The 18,555-nt window shown below is 42.2% G+C and overlaps 1 protein-coding gene across 5 annotated transcripts in view; it reads right to left on the bottom strand.

The window, feature by feature from the left end:
* The window catches only part of LRCH1 (leucine rich repeats and calponin homology domain containing 1), a 134,127-nt gene extending 121,495 nt beyond the window's left edge, over positions 1 to 12,632 (bottom strand). For all 5 annotated transcript variants that reach the window (XM_074912922.1, XM_074912873.1, XM_074912903.1 and 2 more), the window contains exon 1: positions 12,242 to 12,632. In XM_074912922.1, coding sequence (XP_074769023.1) covers positions 12,242 to 12,485 — 244 coding nt within the window. In that variant the 5' untranslated portion in view covers positions 12,486 to 12,632. The remainder of the gene's footprint in view (positions 1 to 12,241) is intronic.
* Between the last annotated feature and the right edge of the window lie 5,923 nt (positions 12,633 to 18,555).

Genomic DNA, 18,555 nt, shown 5'->3' with positions numbered 1-18,555 from the left:
ACTATCCCATGATCTTCCAGAACAAAGCTTCGATTCAAATGCCTCAACATTCATTCTTCAAGATACCTTACACTGTCTTGATTGTGATGTAAAAATAAAAGCCAGAGAACCAAAGGTGGATTCCTTTCACAGTTTTGTCCTTGATCTGATCTCAGATCTGGATTAAATCATTCTAAATTTTTGTTCCTCAGTTTTCCCAATCTGTAAAACCAGGGATAACCTGCATGATTACAAAACAATGAGATAACTCACTGAGAAGAGCAAAGTTTGCAAGATAATTTTTATCGGAAACATAGAACAACATATACGATAGGACCAGCTACAACTAAAACTAGAAATCCGCTCTTCAAGTCGTTATATAACACTCCACATAATTACATAAAAGGCTTTTAAAATTAATCAAAACCCAAGGAATTCAAAAGACTACTTTCTCTACCCTTAGAAGTTCCTGATTACACAGCACACTTTAATATAACAGTAATAGCTGCAATACCATGATACAAAGATTCCATGATTCCAGAGTGGCTGTCTTATCTCTAAATTTCCTGACAAAAATATTAGCAAATTGAAGTTACAGAATATTTTATATTGGCTCATATTTTCATTCAAATCATAAGATCCATACCACTTCCATCCAAGATTTTCATTGAAGAATGTGCCATAGATCATCTTCATTTTTCATGCTGAATTTGAGCAAGCACATGGAAAAAAAGAGGGCAGTTACAAAGACAGGGAAGAAATGTGGTGTTTTTTTAAAGAAAAGCAAGTCTCCTTTATCCCCCCCAAAATACCTCAGAAAAATAAGGGATGAAACTACATCTTGTCAAACTAATAGGATAGTTTTCCATCAAATTTGGGAGTTCAGATAATTAATGGAAACATCCATTATAATACAGCAATAATTTGGTAAAGCACTCTATTAGTTTCTGCACATCTTGACTAAGAAACTACATCATCTGCTCATGAGAGATTGAAAACATAATAATAAACTACACACAACGACAAAGTACATTGATGTTGTATACAAACTAGGTACCTGTACTGAAGTATGGAAACATAAAATATTTTAGATGGACCCCACAAACAAATTCTTGGTCATATATCTTCCTTCAAAAACACTATTAAGCAGGGGAAAATACCATGTCTGGTAAAACTTGCAAGTGATGGGACATGTATGAGTGAGGAGAAAAAACAAGTCACTAACACAAATCAATCTGAACTGGCTGGTAAATGAAACACAGGCAAAGAACAGGCATTCAGCCAGACTGAAATTCAAATCTTGGAACAGGGATCACAGGCAAAACTTACCGAGTAGGGAAATGACATTGTACATAGTGGAAGACAGTTTTCTTGAACTGAGATGAACTCAAAAAAATACTAAAAAATAAACCCTAGCAACACAACATACAACAAGCACGGGAAACCTGGGTTTAAATTTCTCCCCTTAACTGATCACAGCTGCTGTTTAATAAGCAGAGCATCTTCCCTCTGCTCCTGACTGCTGAGAAGGCTCCTTTCATCTTTGACCAGGAATCTTCATCACTGTCTGTGTTTTTTAATTATATAACATATGAAAGACACTAGTTCTTCCTCTTTCCTTATTGAATAAACAGACAGTTTTGTTGTTACTACACTTGCCATGTCTTAAAAAGACTGAATTGAATAAATTCCACTAGGCCTCACTAGTCTCAAAATATAGTAATATAACAATGGCAATGGTACAGCCTATCAAGTAATCAATAGATTTACCACCTATTTCTCCTCTCACTAAATTTATAAACAGTTAAAAGCTAACACAGTAAAAAAAAAGCCATTTTAATAATAAATTCACTTACCATGATAGCTATTTCACTATCTTTAATTTCTGACACGAGGTTCTTACTATACATGAACTGCTGTATTTGTATTTTTGGTATCGTGCCTTACTTCCTGTAAGACTCATCCAAGTGTGTAATCTGCTCCACATCTTTCCTCTGATTAATCTCCGATTCAATTTTCTTTTCCCACCCTATTTCTTGCCCATTTTCCAAAACTTCTGTATCAGTTTCAGTGATGACCTATTTATCTCTCTACCCATTTTATGAACCTGTTTCCTTCTGTTCACCAAACAATAGATCCAACTTGTCATTCATGCTTTTGTCTTCACATTTAAGTGTGGAGGCTTTTTTATTTCTCATTTGATTTTTGATTTTTACATTTTGACTGTCTAGTGCTACAAAGGAGTGATGTCTCTGCAAATAATGCAACCAAAGATGCAGACTTCAGATGTTAAGAAACCCTGACATCTGTATACACACAATAATTCAAAGTGAAATTGTCATTTGTATTTACTTTGCTACTTTTGAAACATACTACTTTATAATCTACAGTATAAAGGCAGATGCCATCTTTAAATATATTTCCAAGATGGTTTTTTGCTGAATTTAGTTTCTTTAATTCAAAAAATAATTTACCTTAAATCCTCCACCTACATGTTAATGTCAGCTGTCCCAGCAATGTCTCCTTCTACCAGAAAGTAGTATCTATAGGGCTGCATTAGTAAAAACCACCTAACTACTATATACAGTTAAATCCAAAAATGAGAAATTCAATCTGTTACCAATCTTGCACTTCACAGCACTGCAGTTTTAGAAAGAAATAAAGTTCTGGTTTTAAAGCAGGTGTTTCAAGTCTACACTGATATTGGCAACATCCACTTCAAAAAGGAAGGATTATCAAGAAGAGTGTAGAAACAATTGTAGAGACACAAAACACATATAATCTTTACAACATCTGCAATTTATACATGAAAGCATTTGGTGTATTTCATCAAATTAATCTATTGCAAAACTGAAAAGGTAACAAATATCTTCTGACATAGTCTCCTATTTTTTCAGTACAAGTAATTCTCTCCATTCCACAAACAGTATTTCCAAACCAAGAAAAAGAAAGCAAGCCACCTGTACAAATTCACATCCTCCAGACTCAGTATTACAATTACTGCAACTCACCCCAAGGAATAAAATCACACAGCTACAGAAAACCAACATAAAAGCTTTATCCATTCAGCAGCACAGGTCATTGTTAACATGGTGCTCAGCTGTTTTGCTCTTGTTCTGCTTCTCATAAAGATCACTTCAAGAACTCTATTCTGATATTCAAAACTTCTAGCTATTTCCAGTAACTTCTCTAACCATACCTAGAAGAGCTACCTCACACTGGCTTCATAAAATTATCAGCTAGCTTTTAACTAAAGAAGTCAGATTTCCCACAAGCTCAGCTGAACATGAAACATTTCATGCAGCTTGAAAAGTAAGTGCTAACCTCAGGCTCCAAATTAAATGCAAAACTAACTCTCATTTGGCTTTGCAAAGATCGTCTCAAGTTTTGACTTATTTTTTTCTTCAAAAATATTTCTCCTACGGACTGGGATAGAAGGATGTAAGACTGTTATTGTTATTTCTATTTTTAAATGGTTAGGAGGTTTACAGATATTATGGTGTTCTGCACCATACAAGGAAAGAAACGGATAAAAAGGCAAGCTGGCCAGCAAGACACCCTTAGGGAAAATAGCCTGGGGAGAAGTGTTAGAATTTTAGAGCTGAACTCTTCTCATGAGGATGCATCTACCCACAAATTTAGCAGAAAGTAATTATTCCTCCAGAAGCTTAACTCCTCAGCACCTTTCCAAATAACTACTCTGATGTGTATATTATGCCTTGCAAAATATGGTCAGCAGAGAGCAGTCAGAAGACATAACATCTATTTCCATTTTTGACAGAGATCTGCACACAGAATATGGTGATAACATTACTGGATCTTTCAGTGTTACACATAGGAGAACAATAAATGGGTATACTATTTTCGTAATTCTGTTCTCAATAGAACACATTAAGGATAACTCTCTGGTTTCAGAAGTGCCATTAAAATAATATTGATTTTAATTGTGAGTTAGGGATCTAACCAGCATGGGAACGCTCACAAATCTAGTAGATGTTTACTAACAGAGCCAGCAAGAACAGGGCAGACAGAATGAACAGTCACTGGACTGGGAAAGTTACTCATCCTTCCTTGAATGCTCATTCTGATATGCAAAACATCAGTCCCTCTGTCTTCGTTGCTCTTGCAACTCTGTAAGCAGCAAAAATGTCACTGGCTTTTCCTTCTGCAGGCAAATGGTTGCTAAGCTTCCCAAACTTACATTCAAGAGTCGATCTTTTAAAGTATGAATTTTAAACTACTATTTGTAGCATAAAGGCTGTCAATGTCATATTAGAGTCAAAAAATTTTCTCCATGTTTATCATTCTCTGTTCACAAAAATTCAAATCATCATCATTAAAATGCAACTGCTCGAGAAAACCATTTTTTCTCGGTTTTACAAGTATCAGAAAAGCATCCCAAGCCATTACACTCAACCAAGAACACAGAACTCACCCCCCTGCTTATAATCCTTTCTGTTCTTCCACCACTTCACATATTTTCACTCAGTACTTCATAAATTTTCACTCACTCCGTATGACACTTCTGCCTTTCAATACTATCTTCTTTCTATCCATTTTCTTATTCAAACCTACATTACACTGGCATTTGCCCCTTCCCTCTTCTAAGTCATGGTTCTACTGGGCAAACAGTCATTCTACTTTGTCATAGCAGATTCTACCCTGGTCTCTTCCCCTTATAAAACTCTACGTATAGTAACTGTATTAAGATTCACACTGTCTCTCTTGATTTACAGATGTCTAAGCAAAGATAACTTTTGTGACAAAGACACAAAAGAAACAGACCAGGGGAAGGAAGAAAAGGAGGCTCACAAACCACGCAGGGATATTTGGCTTCTACCTCCCCATAAGTCCTGTGATCACATGTGAGTGGATCTTCAAAAACAACGTTGTTCAACTAGAAGCATTTGAAAAGGAACCTGTAGCACCTCTACTACTATAAAAGCACTTCTGGAGCTTCAGTCTTTTCCAACCATGGTGGGTTGACCCTGGCTGGACACCAGATGCCCACTCTATCACTCTCCTCCTCAGCTGGACAAGGGGCAAAAATATAACAAAAGGCTCATGGGTTGAGATAAGGACAGGGAGAGATCATTCACTAATTACTGGCATGGACAAAACAGACTTGACCTGAGGAAATTAATTTAATCTACTGCCAATCAAATCAGAGAAGAATAATGGGAAATAAAACCAAATCTTAAAAACACCTTCCCCCATCCTTTCCTTCTTCCCAAGCTCAACTTTACTCCTGATTTTCTCTACCTCACCCTCCCAAGCAGTGCAGGGGGATAGGGAATGGGAGTTCCAGTCAGTTTATCACAGGTTGTCTCTTCCGCTCCTTCCTCCTCAGGGGGAGGACTTCTCACACTCTTGCCCTGCCCCAGCATGGGGTCCTTCTCACAGGAGACAGTCCTCCATGAACTTCTCCAACATGAGTCCTTCCCACGGGCTGCAGTTCCTCATGAACTGCTCGCTCCAGCGTGGGTCCCCCACAGGGTTCAGTCCTTCAGGAACAGGCTGCTCCAGCATGAGTCCCCCACGGGGTCACAAGTCCTGCCAGCAAACCTGCTCCATCGTGGGCTCCTCTCTTCACGGGGCCAGAGCTCCTGCCAGGAGCTGCTCCAGCGTGTGGGCTTCCCACAGGGTCACAGCCTTCTTCAGCTGCATCCACCTGCTCCTGCGTGGGCTCCTCCCCAGGCTGCAGGTGGAGATCTGCTCCCCCGTTACCCGCCGTGGGCTGCAGGGGCACAGCTGCCTCGCCGTGGGCTGCAGGGGAATCTGCTCCAGTGCTTGGAGCACCTCTGTCCCTCCTTCTTCACTGACCTTGGTGTCTACAGAGTTATTGCTCTCACATGTTCTCACTCCTCTCTCTCAGCTGCAGTTTCTATTGTGCATGTGTTTTTTTTCCCCCTTCTTAAATACATTATCCCAGAGGCACTACCACCACCACTGATGGGCTCGGCCTTGGCCAGCAGTGGGTCCATCTTGTAGCCATCTGGCATTGGCTCTATCGGACATGGGGGAAGTCTCCAGCAGCTCCTCACAGAAGTCACCTCTGTAGAGCTCCCACTATCAAAACCTTGCCACACACACCCAATACACCAAGGTAGATGGGCCAAGGGCAAACAAAGTGACAACATTTGTACAAAAGCAATTGGTTTTCAACCATTTACATGCACAACATGGCCAAACATGGTTTTGGCAATTCTAGATAGAGCTGTTTTTTAAACAGCCACCCTAAATTGGAAGTTAACTTTAAGGGTAAAGGTTCAATGAACAGCTGCACTTACTCCTGCTGAAATGGGAAGGTTTCACCCTCCCTCCTATCATGTGATTTCTAAGCTGTCATTTCTCCTACCTCTTAGCCCTTGCACTAGTTCTGAGGTTTCTTTACAAACAAAGCAAGCCAGCCAAAAAAGAAACAAATAAACTAAACCCACACTGGGGAAGGAGATGGACACACATGCATACTCATATACACAGAGTCCATGGTAGAAAGTCATTAATCTGCTCAAGCCACATTCTGAGGCAGTAGCCAGGCAATTGAGTACTCCTAATTTGTTTCATGTAACAAAAGGCACTCTGAGCCAATTCACTTTATTTGTGCTCAGAAGAGCCTAACAGCACCTGCAAGGTCACTGACTGCATTTCAGCTAAGGGGGCATAAATCTCCAGACAAAAGAGGTAACTTTCAAAAGCACAACTGACTAGACTCTTACGTAGCAAAGCAACTAATAGACTCTTTTCAACAGGAGTCAATAGTCTTAATGTTTATATGATGTACAAGCAATGACATACTCAGACTCCGGAAAGAAAAAGAAAAAATGGACCAAAGGGGTTTAAAGGGTATTCTGCAGTTATAAGTTGCTAAACATGTCTATGCTTCTAAAAAATTCATTTAGCTTGATAAAGCTCTTTCATGAAGCATTGCTTATCAGAAAAAAAAAATAAAGAAACCAGAGTAAGTTAACACAGAGATATTCAAACAGAACACATTATGAAGTGGTGTTGGACACTCTTGGATACATAACAATGTTACTTATACTGCTGGATAAATAATAATGATGGATTTATCTTCTTTTTTTAGCCTTGATATAAAGACATCTTATATAGTAATCACAAAAAAGAGTTACATCCCAAAACAAAAGAGTTTTGGCTGCAGGGTAATATTCAGTTCATTTGTGAGAATAAACATATTTCCTCATCTCTCCCTGTCCTGATACACTTAGAATATTACTTGTGTAAGAGAAAGAATAAGTAAGGTTAGAAACCTTCAAATAAACACAGGAAGGTTGTAGGAAGGGACTGACTATTGAACATAAAGAAGAAACAGAGTTTTATTCTTTTTTTTAGCTTTATAATTAAAGAAGTTATTTTTATTGATTTGGGTTTGGATAAAATGAGCAAAATGAAAGGTTCTCAAGAAGCCTCATCCAAAAAACCCACAATGCAATCAAAATGTGAACTCAAGATGATGAATGATTCAAAGCAGCAATTATCAGAGAAAATTCTTAAAAGGAGAGGGGCATATCAAATCTCTTTTTTCCCTAGTGACCAAATAATAAGCAAATTCTAAACAAAAGTCTGTTTGGCAGTCATTTTTGGTTCATGGAAGTGTACAGTAGCACAAAGTATTCTGTATCTGTGATGGCCTTCCCAGTACAATCTGCATTTATAATAAGTGGAACCAAATGCACATCTACTGCTATAATTAGGAGAATTCTCAGAAGTGAATTAAATTAATAAAGGAGCTGGAGAAAATCAGTGAGAATAAATTACGGCAATCTAATAGACATAGAATACCTTGGTTAGAAGGGACCTTTTAAAGGTCGTCTAGACCAATTCCCCTGCAATAAGCAGGGACATCTTCAACTAGATCACATTGCTCAGAGCCCCATCCACGTAGTTGTTTAATTATTTTTTTTTAAAGGGAAATAAGGCTTTTTAATTATTATTATTATTATTATTATCATTAGCAAAGAGGACTGAAACAAACAAATTTTACTTGAACCAGTACCAGTCCCCAAAACAAGAAATTATTTTTTCAGAAAGATAAGTAGAAAGAACTTCCAACTGTTGGGTACAAACAAATGCATTCCTGGACTTAACTGTGATGGAAAACAAGTTGTAACTTCATCAATTTTTTGTTCCTTTACATGATCCCACAGGAAGCACTTAGATGTCAAAACTCAAGCTAAGCTGCCCCAAAAGCTAAAAATAAAACTCTACAGGTTCTCAGATAGTTGTTCAGGTGACAGTGTGATTTTTGGATCATCTTGAAAACAAATCTGTAATTTTACAGTCCAAACAACTATTTCAAAGATGCTGCCAGGCTAAGGTATCTTCAACACAGCATTGTCTGGCAAGCACTGTCCATTTGTAAACATTTTAAAAAACAGCAGGTAGGAGTTCTTCTGTCTAGCAAGCATTCTAAAAAATAAATACATATTCCTTCCAGAATTTCATACCATCCAAACCAGCAATCAAATGTTTGAAAAGAAATACAAATTGAAGCAATCTAATACCTGATTAAAAAAAAAAAAACCTTGCTTCTCTCCCACGTCAACACAAGCAGCAAGCAAGTAATCCTTCCTCATGTGCCTAGCTCACGCAACAGAAATGGATGAAAAAGGTATTCACCAGAAAAGGTTCAGAGGATCTGTCTTCAGAAATACAGCCAAAGCTACAGAAAGAGGTTGAAGTGATACAGGCAGCCATGGTTACAGATTTAAGTAACAGCTTTGGGGCTTTTTATTCCTCTTTTATAAACTAACATGCTTGCAGCATTCCCAGTGGTTTTGAGGAATATAATTGCATACTATTACTTAAGAACTGTGATTACTGTGCGACTGTCTTCTGTATAACCCAGCCTGTAATAAAAGTGATAAGAATAGCATTTATTATTTTTGAAACATTTTTCGCAATGCATCCACACTGATGTGGTTTAAAACATCTGACTAAACTCAAGATACTTTACATTGAGGTTTTATTTTCTTCTAACAGTACTACACCCCATGCAAATTCCCTTCTGTGTCTGAAAGTTCATCTGATCAGGTCACTCAGCTCCTAAGCAAAACTTTCAAAGACTGAGGAAGAAATGTGCTAACATCTCTCTATAAGCAAGATGTATTCAGTACAGTCAAAAGTCACAGAAGAAAAAGCATACCAAGAAGCTGCACAAATAGAAAGTGACAAGTATAGTTAAGCCTCTACAGTTACTATGGAATGTAACTGCAGTAAGAACGAGAAAAGTCAAACCATTCAGTCTCAGCTATTAAAAGCAATCAAGCTACATCCCTTTCATAAGTGTATGAATTGCTATATAAAATACGACTTCTAACTACAGGAAAAAAATAAATGTGTGAACAGAGAATTTAAAGTTTAACACTTCTGCCTTCCTCAGACCTACCTAAAGCACTAAGAACTTTTCTAGAAAACAGCCTTGACAATATTTTATTTGAAAGTAGCTGCAGACCATCATTTTCTGAATCCAAAAATACTGTCAGTATCTAATGCTAAAATGCTGTTAAGATGCAGACACAGTTCGGTTTTCTGGAAAGCCCCTGCTCCTCAGATCTCAACTCAAATCCCCAGACTAGTCTTCTCTAAACCAAGGACTGTCTGCGTTTTTTAGTGAGATTAGCCCTCTTTAGCAAAAAAGCTTTAACAGTGAAAGGCTAGCCCTACCCCAAATACCAAAGTTTCAGGCCTTCAGATACATGTCTGCACATCAAATCCAAAAGTAAAAGTCACTCATTGCAAGAACATATTCCAAGTTGTACAAAGTACTGTTTTTATACTATGCACATTTATGGAGAGGAAGCGAGAGAGAAAATTCCCATCAAGAGTTTGCCCCAAGAGCTTCATAAATCTGGGCTTAAGCCAAGTGTCTCTTCTGTTTATATATTCTACTTATGTAATGTAACAAGTGAAAAGGAACACATATTTTTCTGAAATACAACAACATAGGACTTAACTCATAAGGCAAACAATTCCCATTAAACAGTTACAACATGCTGTTACAAACAAAAAATATAAAGTAACTATAGATTAATACATCGTTCTCCTAAAAGGAGACCAAAAAAAAGAAAAAAGGGCTGGTGTTGTTGCAAGATTGAGACATGGGCTGCTCTACACTTCTGTTTACACCAAACAAAAAGAGAATGAAAATCCCATTCTACATTTAATTTCATATTGACCGTCTTCTAGGTAGACTCTGACAAATGAACACTAACACTTGAAGGTAAAGACTACTTTTCTCCTGATGTATTCTCTGAATAGAAAATTTATTAGAACAAGTAAGCATGTAACAAGCATGTACTATCCATACATACAACACAAAACTCATGCTTGTACAGAACATATTTACATAATATACAAATACTAACGTTTAACCATGGCCAATCAATTTTTTTCCAGTACAAAATTTTGTTTTCCAACAGTTTAGATCATGATGTCAAACCAAACAAGCTAATTTTCTGGACTTCCAGACTACTTCTATCACAGCATGTCTTTGTTAGAGTACAACTTTAGAAAAGAGAAAATATTTTTCTTGTGGAGATGAGCTCAGTCATTCTTCTCACTGTATACAGTTCTGCTATCATGCCTTAGCCCTTTCACTATCACATCTGTCACCAGGTCAGATAATGGTTAGCATGGCAATTCATGCTACCAATTCACAGCAGCTTCATTCATCAAGTTTCCTTCATATTTCTCTTTTATTGATATGATGATACAGGTGTTCATACAGACTGCTGTGAAGTCCATTCAGCAACAGCAAACAAGTGACAGAGCTAAATAACAATTACATATGATGTCTACCACACATCTCAGACATTACTCTGTTCCTTACAGCTGGGGCAGATAAAAGTATGCAGTCAGCACGTATGTTTCCACATACAGGAAGGCATAAATACCCTCATGTGCAGGAGTAGTAGAGGATTTAGGTTCGTGTTATCACATGTTTGCATGAAAGTATAGCACCTGCTGTTTTGTGGGACAAGAACAAGCGTCTACTTGTCTGTTCCTCTGCTGTTACAACACAACTATCTTCAGCAGGCAAATGGGGACACAAAAGTGCCTGTGGAGGCAGTACACTAAAGATCATCTTCAGAATACACTAATATCTTCTTCTAGTGAGGGTTTGCACTGTTCTACCTAGTGATGCTCTGTAGGCACAAACAGCCGCAGCTAAATGGACATGACCCTTGTGGGGGTCAGCCTCCTTAGGTAGTAGAGGGCAAAGTAAAAGCAGACTAGACACACCTCCCTCACCCCTCCTGCCTGCAGGGTTGTCAGGCCTGCCCCTCTGCAGATTTATGTAATGATGGTATTCCCCCCCCCCACTGTAAAATATGCACAGTGCCTGTGAAAACAGGGATTTCTCTCCACATGGCTTGGAAGGCTGCATTGCACACAGAGCTAGAACCATGGCTACATGACTGTAAGGATACAAGGGTGGATGTCAACTCCAGTGTCAGATAAGAGGCATTTGTGTAAGGCTGCATGCTCTCTGGGTAGCCACAGACCAAGAGTGTTCATACGGACATGTCGCCATCTGTGGCGTGCAGATAAGTGAGATGTTCAGAGGCACATGAGTGTTCTAATGTGGACATGCATCCTATCCATGCTAGGTGGGTCCACCTACATGCAGCAGGATGGAAGCAGCAGGTATTCCAACCTGGCAAGTGTATGCATTCCTCACGAAACCGATTCAAGGGTGGGCTGGTCGCCACCTCAAAACCCTGCGGTCAGGTGGCAAAGAGATACACAGTCCCCAGAGGGGGAAGAAGACAGGTGCGCACAAGAATACACACACACACACTCCCCCAGTGTGCCACGGGAGAGGCAGCTCTGCCTCACCAAACTCGGGCGGGGCGGGGGGGAGGCGGGTGTGCAGCGATCCAGCCATATGGGAGCAAACACCTACCTCCTACACCAAGGCAGGGGGCAATGGAGAAAGCACAGGGTCCACGGAGAGCTGGGAGCAGGCTCGGTTTCCGTGGGGGGACAGGCCCAGGGGAGGGTGAATGCCTTATGCCACGGAGGTTGAGTGAAAAGGTAGGGAGTGGGTGTCCTCCTCGCAAGGAGGTTGGGAGACACTAGGATGCGGAGAGAGAGATGGAAGGGAGGTCTCCCAGCCATTATATCGCAACTAAATCGCCGGGGGACCCACCTTCCTTCCCCCTCCCCGCCCCGTCAGGCGGATACCGGCGCCGACCGCCCCCTCCCTCCGCGCCCCCGGCTCCTCGCTTGGCCTCACCTGCCCGCACCGTATCGGAGAGGTCGTGGCTGAGGGCGGCGGCGCTGCGCGGGAACTCCTTCAGCTTTCTGCCGCTCAGGTTGAGCCCCCCGGAGTGCGCCGCCTCCTCCAACGCCCGCTCCAGCCCGCGGTTCAGCGGCGCCTGCAAACCCAGCGACCCGCCGCCGCCGCCGCCCACCCCGGCCGTTGCCGCCGCCAGAGCCGCGGCGGGGAAGGGCTGCGACTCGCCTCCCAGCGTCGCCATCTTTCCCCTCGCCCGCCTCGCCGCTGGGGGTAGCCGAGAGGGCCGCCGGACCTGCCTCCCTCACACCCTTCTCCTCCTCCTCCTCCCGCTCGCTGTGGTGGCGGCGCCGCCGCCGTGAGGGGGAGGGGGAGCGGCAGCGCAGGCAGGAGGCGGAGGCGAGCGAAGCGGGCGAGGCGCGACCCACTGCGCATGCGCGGCCCACCGCCGCTCCCCCCGACACCGCGCCCTCGGGCGGCGCGGGGGGGGCACTGCGGCGCCCCCTAGCGGCGGCGCGTCCCGGGCCCGGAGCGGCTCCTGCCGCCGGCAGCTGCCCCTGCGCGGAGGGAGCGCGGAGGGAGCGCGGAGGGAGGGCGCAGCCGCAGCGCCGCGGATCATCGAGCTTGGAAAAGACCTTGAAGATCATCCAGTCCAACCATTAACCTCACACTGGCCGTTCCCAACTACACCATATCCCTCAGCGCTATGTCAGCCCGACTCTTACACACCGCCAGGGATGGAGACTCCACCACCTCCCTGGGCAGCACATTCCAACACCTAACAACCCGTTCTGTAAAGAAATGCTTCCTAATATCCTGCCTAAACCTTCCCTGGTGCAACTTAAGGCCATTCCCTCTTGTCCTGTCGCTTGTTACTTGGTTAAAGAGACTCATCCCCAGCTCTCTGCACCCTCCTTTCAGGGAGTTGTAGAGGGCGATGAGGTCTCCCCTCAGCCTCCTGTGCCTTTGTCACAACATTCCCCACCGCCTTCCCTTGAAAAGGCTAGCCTGCAAGGTTGGCAAAGCACCTACTTTGGCCCCTTCTCCCAGCATCCACCGAAGCTGCTCACCATGCTAACCGTGCTGGCAGGCTCAGGGGCTGGATGTGCAGCAATTTGTGGCCGGGTGGCGTGAAACCACCACGCACGCATGCAGGCAAGCATGCATGTGCTCAGGCGGCAGGCCTCATTTGAAAATTAAAAGCTGCAGTGGCTGGTGCTGCTGAATTTGGCCCTGGGGAGCATCTGCCCTGCAGAAGGCTTTTCTGTGACTTGCATGGCCCTCGGGGACAGTCTGATGAAGAGAGACCCTTGAAGGTGTGATTTGGAGTGACAAACCATGCACGGGAACCATGATCAGTTTGGGTTTTGGTGGAATAACCTTTCTGAGAGGGTGAGGGTGTTGGTTTTGGTTTATTTCCCCCTCCCCTTCTGCAGCCTTGCAAAGCTGAGGCCGGGAGTGGGAGAGGAGTGAGGTTTCAGGTTTCTACAGGGTTTACAGAGTCCAAAGCTAAAAAAGGACTTGTACATCATCACCCATGACCTGTATTTTACAGGCCATTCCGTTTCACTCCATTACCCTGTGTGTTGTGATCAATGGCTGACATTGAAGCAAAGCTTTCCTGGTTCCAGAAAGTTCAACCACTGAGCGCTACAGAGACAAAAAAGACCGAATTGTCGCAAGGAAACAACTCTCAGTTTCTGAAAAGCAGGAGAGATTATAGCAAGTTTAGCAGTCACAACAGGTAACGACACTGGTCAAAATGGAGAAAGGGTGTTAGATCTTTTACATGACAACATCATAATATTCATTAAAAACCTGTTCTTTACAATTACGCTCTCAGTACCAGCATTTTTCATGGTAGTTTTATATATATTGCATCACTGCAGAAGTGTTGCAGGCAGCACAGCAGCATTTTTGAAGAGGCTGCCTTACATTAAGGAAAGAGTTGTAATATTAGATGGGTAAGAGGGGGATTATTTTACTGTAAGTACATTTATGCTGCACCTAAAATATAGGTCCTGAGCTTAAACTCCAGTCCAAACTCCCTTCACACCTACAACTGCCAGTTCTTCATGTCGGATGAGGAGATCTTGGGTTTCAGCATGACAAATTCAGTGTCCTATCAGTCTAAGAAAATTTTGGGTGCACCAGAGAGCAATTCTTGACACCATTCCTTGGAACTGCCCCTAGCCAAAGAGGAAATCAGCAGTTACCACATCAACAGTTGTGCCCAGATACCACATTTTTTGACAAAGCTTGTTGGTGAGTTTTTAAGATAGTTTTTCCCACAAATTTCTGCTAGTCACAGCATGTTTTAAATTTGCTAAAAGGCTTAATTCCAGTTTGCATGCAATCTTTGCATTACTCCTGGAAAACATAAAGAAACGGATGAATAGCTACATCTTCTCAGTGATTTAAAGAAAAGTGACGATGAACAATAGTTCAAGTTGAGTAAACTGTGAATAAGAGCAACCGCTAGGCTTCCCCTATAATGAAATTTTTTTAATGCAAGTTCAGTGAACTAGATACTATATTCATTTACACTTAGAGAAGTCTGAAGTACCATAGGTTTTATAACTCAGTAAATTACTTTGCACAGGAGATTATCTGTGTATTAAATTGCCCAACATCATGGAACTTTATTTTGAAACTAGTAATATAGAACTAAACATTCAGACAGCATATCTGCAGAATTCATCTTCCAGCATCAGCTCTTTAAGTCAGTATCAGGCCTGTTTTTAGTGAGGTTTGGTAAGTTTTCTCACCAGTGGGACAGCATGTTCCTTCTTCCCCTGCTTCCGGTAAGACAAAATGATTTCTAGTGCTGATTTTGGTAAAAACAAGAAGGCTCTTTTGCTCTTCATTGTCTTCATACTGTACCACTAGTTCTGGGATTGGATTCACAGCATTTCACAGAAGGAGGACTAGCAGCAATACCTTTCTCAGCTTCATTTGAAGGACAACTCATCCTCCTTTGCAGGAGGCACCCAAGGTGCCAAGGAGCCATCAGGCTCCCCTGCTCACAGGCAGGCACAGTATGTCCACCTTGGCTGCCCCACCGGGCTTGCATGAAGGGCCTGTTGGCTAGCAGAGGCAGACAAGTCAGGACAATGTTCCTCCTTAAGACACCCAACATCAGGACAGCTACAATGCAGAGAGGCTAGGACTATCCTAGTACATGGTCTAGCAGGGGTTAAAGATGTAGGTCCCTCCTTATAGCAACGGGAGGGCACACACCAATAATCAGGGAGCAACTTTGTTTTAAACTGCTTTTTGATCTGAGCAGCTGAGGTGCAATGAGGGCATGATCTCTGCTTATCAGATACTGTGTCGAAACTCCTGGAAGAAGCACTTTGAAGGTTGCTAACATTATCAAGATTGTGAAGGAAAAATAAAATATACCACTGAAGCTGTGTTGCCTTGACTTTCTCTCGTCTCTGCCTGAGTGCTGTGCCAGATCTAACTCTGTTCCTATAGATACAAAGGATTAAAAATTGGAAACACTACAGAAAAAGAAAAGATCAGTCACAGCTGCATCGGTTTCTTATCTATGCATATGTATAGAGAATGTCATGCTCAATATATTGACTTGGGTCAGATCACAGAGGGGGTACAGCCTAGCACAGCAGCTAAGCTGGGCTAGTGGCAAGCTGTCACTGCAAACAGCCCTTTCCATTCCTTGCCCTCAGCTATGTGATCTCCCCAGTTCCTATGGGATGGTATTTGCATTTGTCTGACTCTTCAGTGAGACCTAGAGCAGCTTAAAAATTAACTCTAGAAGGAAAAGAAAACAGTGCATGCTCTTCAGTGTAGCAGGGGAGAGAGGGAATTCAGAAGGAAGACTTATGGGTGTAGCAGAAGGAAAAGATTGCAAAGGTGACTATTCTGCAAAATGGGTCACACATAATGGCTGTGACAAGAAAAATCCTATCAGAGATGTTTGGAAAGTATCATAGCTGAGGGAGACCATGAGCCTTCGAGTCCCAGAGTGAATTTCTATTACTCTAAATTGGAAAAAAAAGAGAGGCAAATAACAAGGCACACATGGCTTGTGAAGATCAGAGTTGGGTGAGGGATTAGGTGCAAGGAACTGGTGCCTCACAGGGTAGCACATGACCTCAGTGTGAGTACCTGTCCTGTATTAAACATGGGACTTACACAGCATGGAGTGGGAGACCCTCACTTTACTTCAACATACAGACATTTACCTCATGTTCCATGTGCTTTAAAACAATCCTGAAGAAGCAATAACATGGAGTAGCTCATACACAGTTAGGGTACACCAAGGCTTTCTTCACATGAATATCCCAGGTGAACAAGCTGTCTGGTATGGAGCAGAAGCAACACAAAACAGTCAAATGCCAAACAGAATGTGGGCATCAACTTGCAAGGCTACCTCTGTACAGTGCTACACAAAACAGCAGTCAACTCAGGCCACATTATGCATCCTATACATGGTAGCATGACCGTAACAGCACCGGGATAAGGAAAATTATTAGACGAATTCTGAGAGAAAAAGCATGCAGACTGAAGCTTCAGGTGGCACAGATCAAAAGATGCTCCTTTCAGTTAAATCACAGACTCCTGAACCTGCTCACAGCATGCCTAAAAGACAAGAGGTTCCTGCCAGACACACTAGTAGAATGAGTAGCCTACGCGGAGCAGGCAATACACTGCAGCTTCCTTTGCAGCAAAGCTAGTGAGGAAAGTTTGAAGGGCGGGGAAGCTATATCAGGAAATAGCTCATAAAAATCTATCTATACAGCACCTGCTTCCCAGAACACTCAGGAATAAAAAAGGGGAAAAAGAAAAGAGCAATTAATTGATAGGAGGCAGGAGATGAGGGGAAGCGTATGTATAAAGCAGGAGCTCAGAAGGTAGGTAAGCAGCACGGTCATTGCTCAGAAGACAGACAAGGTTCATCCTCACATAGATCCAAGCAAGTTTACTACATAAGGGGGCAAAATTATTTAGTTGCTACAGACAAAGAAGCACTTCTTGGTCCCAGTGACTGATCATGGCAAGCACTGGGAGCTCAGGAAAACACCTCCCTTGCTGTGTCCTGAGACCCAGTGGGTGGGCAGGCTCAAAACACAGAGAGTGATAGTTGGCAGGGGTCAACTGCTGCAAGATCAATCCCAAACGGCACCACATACACTAGATGTGTTGGCAAGGTTCATTGTCGTGGTAGCAATGCTGCTGTATAGACACAGATGCAACAGGAGAGAAGCTGTGAGAGATCATGACCAAAAGCTCAGCTCTCAGTTTAGAGGTCATGAAAATAGGCCTAAGGGTAAACTAAAACCAAAATGAATCTTAGTATCCCTGAAACACTTGACCTGACTAAGCATTTAAAGGCAACATAGTAACATGTCCATACCTGAAATACTAATTTAGGTCAAAGTCTATTAGCAGTTGTAAACTGGCAGAGTTTCTTTGAAACATTTGAAGTGATAGACTGGCAACTACACCCAGGCTTACCTTGAGTCTACTGTTGAAATACTACTTCAACAGAGATTCAGTGGACTTTCAGGGGACTGTAACTGGGGTGAGAGCCTTGTGCTTGAAACGGGAAGACGGTATGTTTTTGCAGCACAGGTCAATAGAACAAAGACATACCTAAGTTAGGGAAGGAATGTCTTTCAGGAGTTTGCCTTTGTGAACATTTGAAACAGCATCTAGTAGAGGAAGAAATAACCCGTCTTCTAATAAAAATAGAGAAGACAATCAGTTATTGTCACTAGCAATGAGACAGCATTTACAGACTCTGTTGGCAGTCCTACAATGCCTCCAGTGTGTGCACTTGAAATACTACAGTTTATATGCCACTTGCACAAAAACTATGCAAACCTGATTTCCTACCTGCAGCAGACTATTAGCACGGAGACATGGAACTGAAACAGAAATACTGAAACAGAAATACTGAGTCCTTGGTCTATTGCAAAATCCAGAAAAGGCAAGAAGATAGAAGACGTCAGCCAAGCAGTTGAACTCCAGTTTCTAGGTGGAGCACACAAGGCAAAGGTTTTGTAAAAGACCCATGTTCATGATTATGGGAAAGACAGAAGGTAAAATGCTCATATCCCTGTTATGAACAGCAAAAACACTGGGACCAAAAAGAATACTGCCTGGTAAGCATTTGTGATATATACAGAGAAAGTGAAGGCCTAAAACCCAAAAGCTTCAGTGCAAAAGGAAGAACAGCTTTACCTGTATGCAAGCTCAAATATTTTCTCTGCAAACCACACAAACCAACTCTCTGGTATAAACAAGTTCTTGAGACACATGGGAACTGAATAAGAGCCATGAAC

This window comes from Athene noctua, chromosome 1, assembly GCF_965140245.1.
Source record: "Athene noctua chromosome 1, bAthNoc1.hap1.1, whole genome shotgun sequence".
NCBI classification, from domain to species: domain Eukaryota; kingdom Metazoa; phylum Chordata; class Aves; order Strigiformes; family Strigidae; genus Athene; species Athene noctua.
This window is presented reverse-complemented; position numbering and strand designations above follow the sequence as displayed.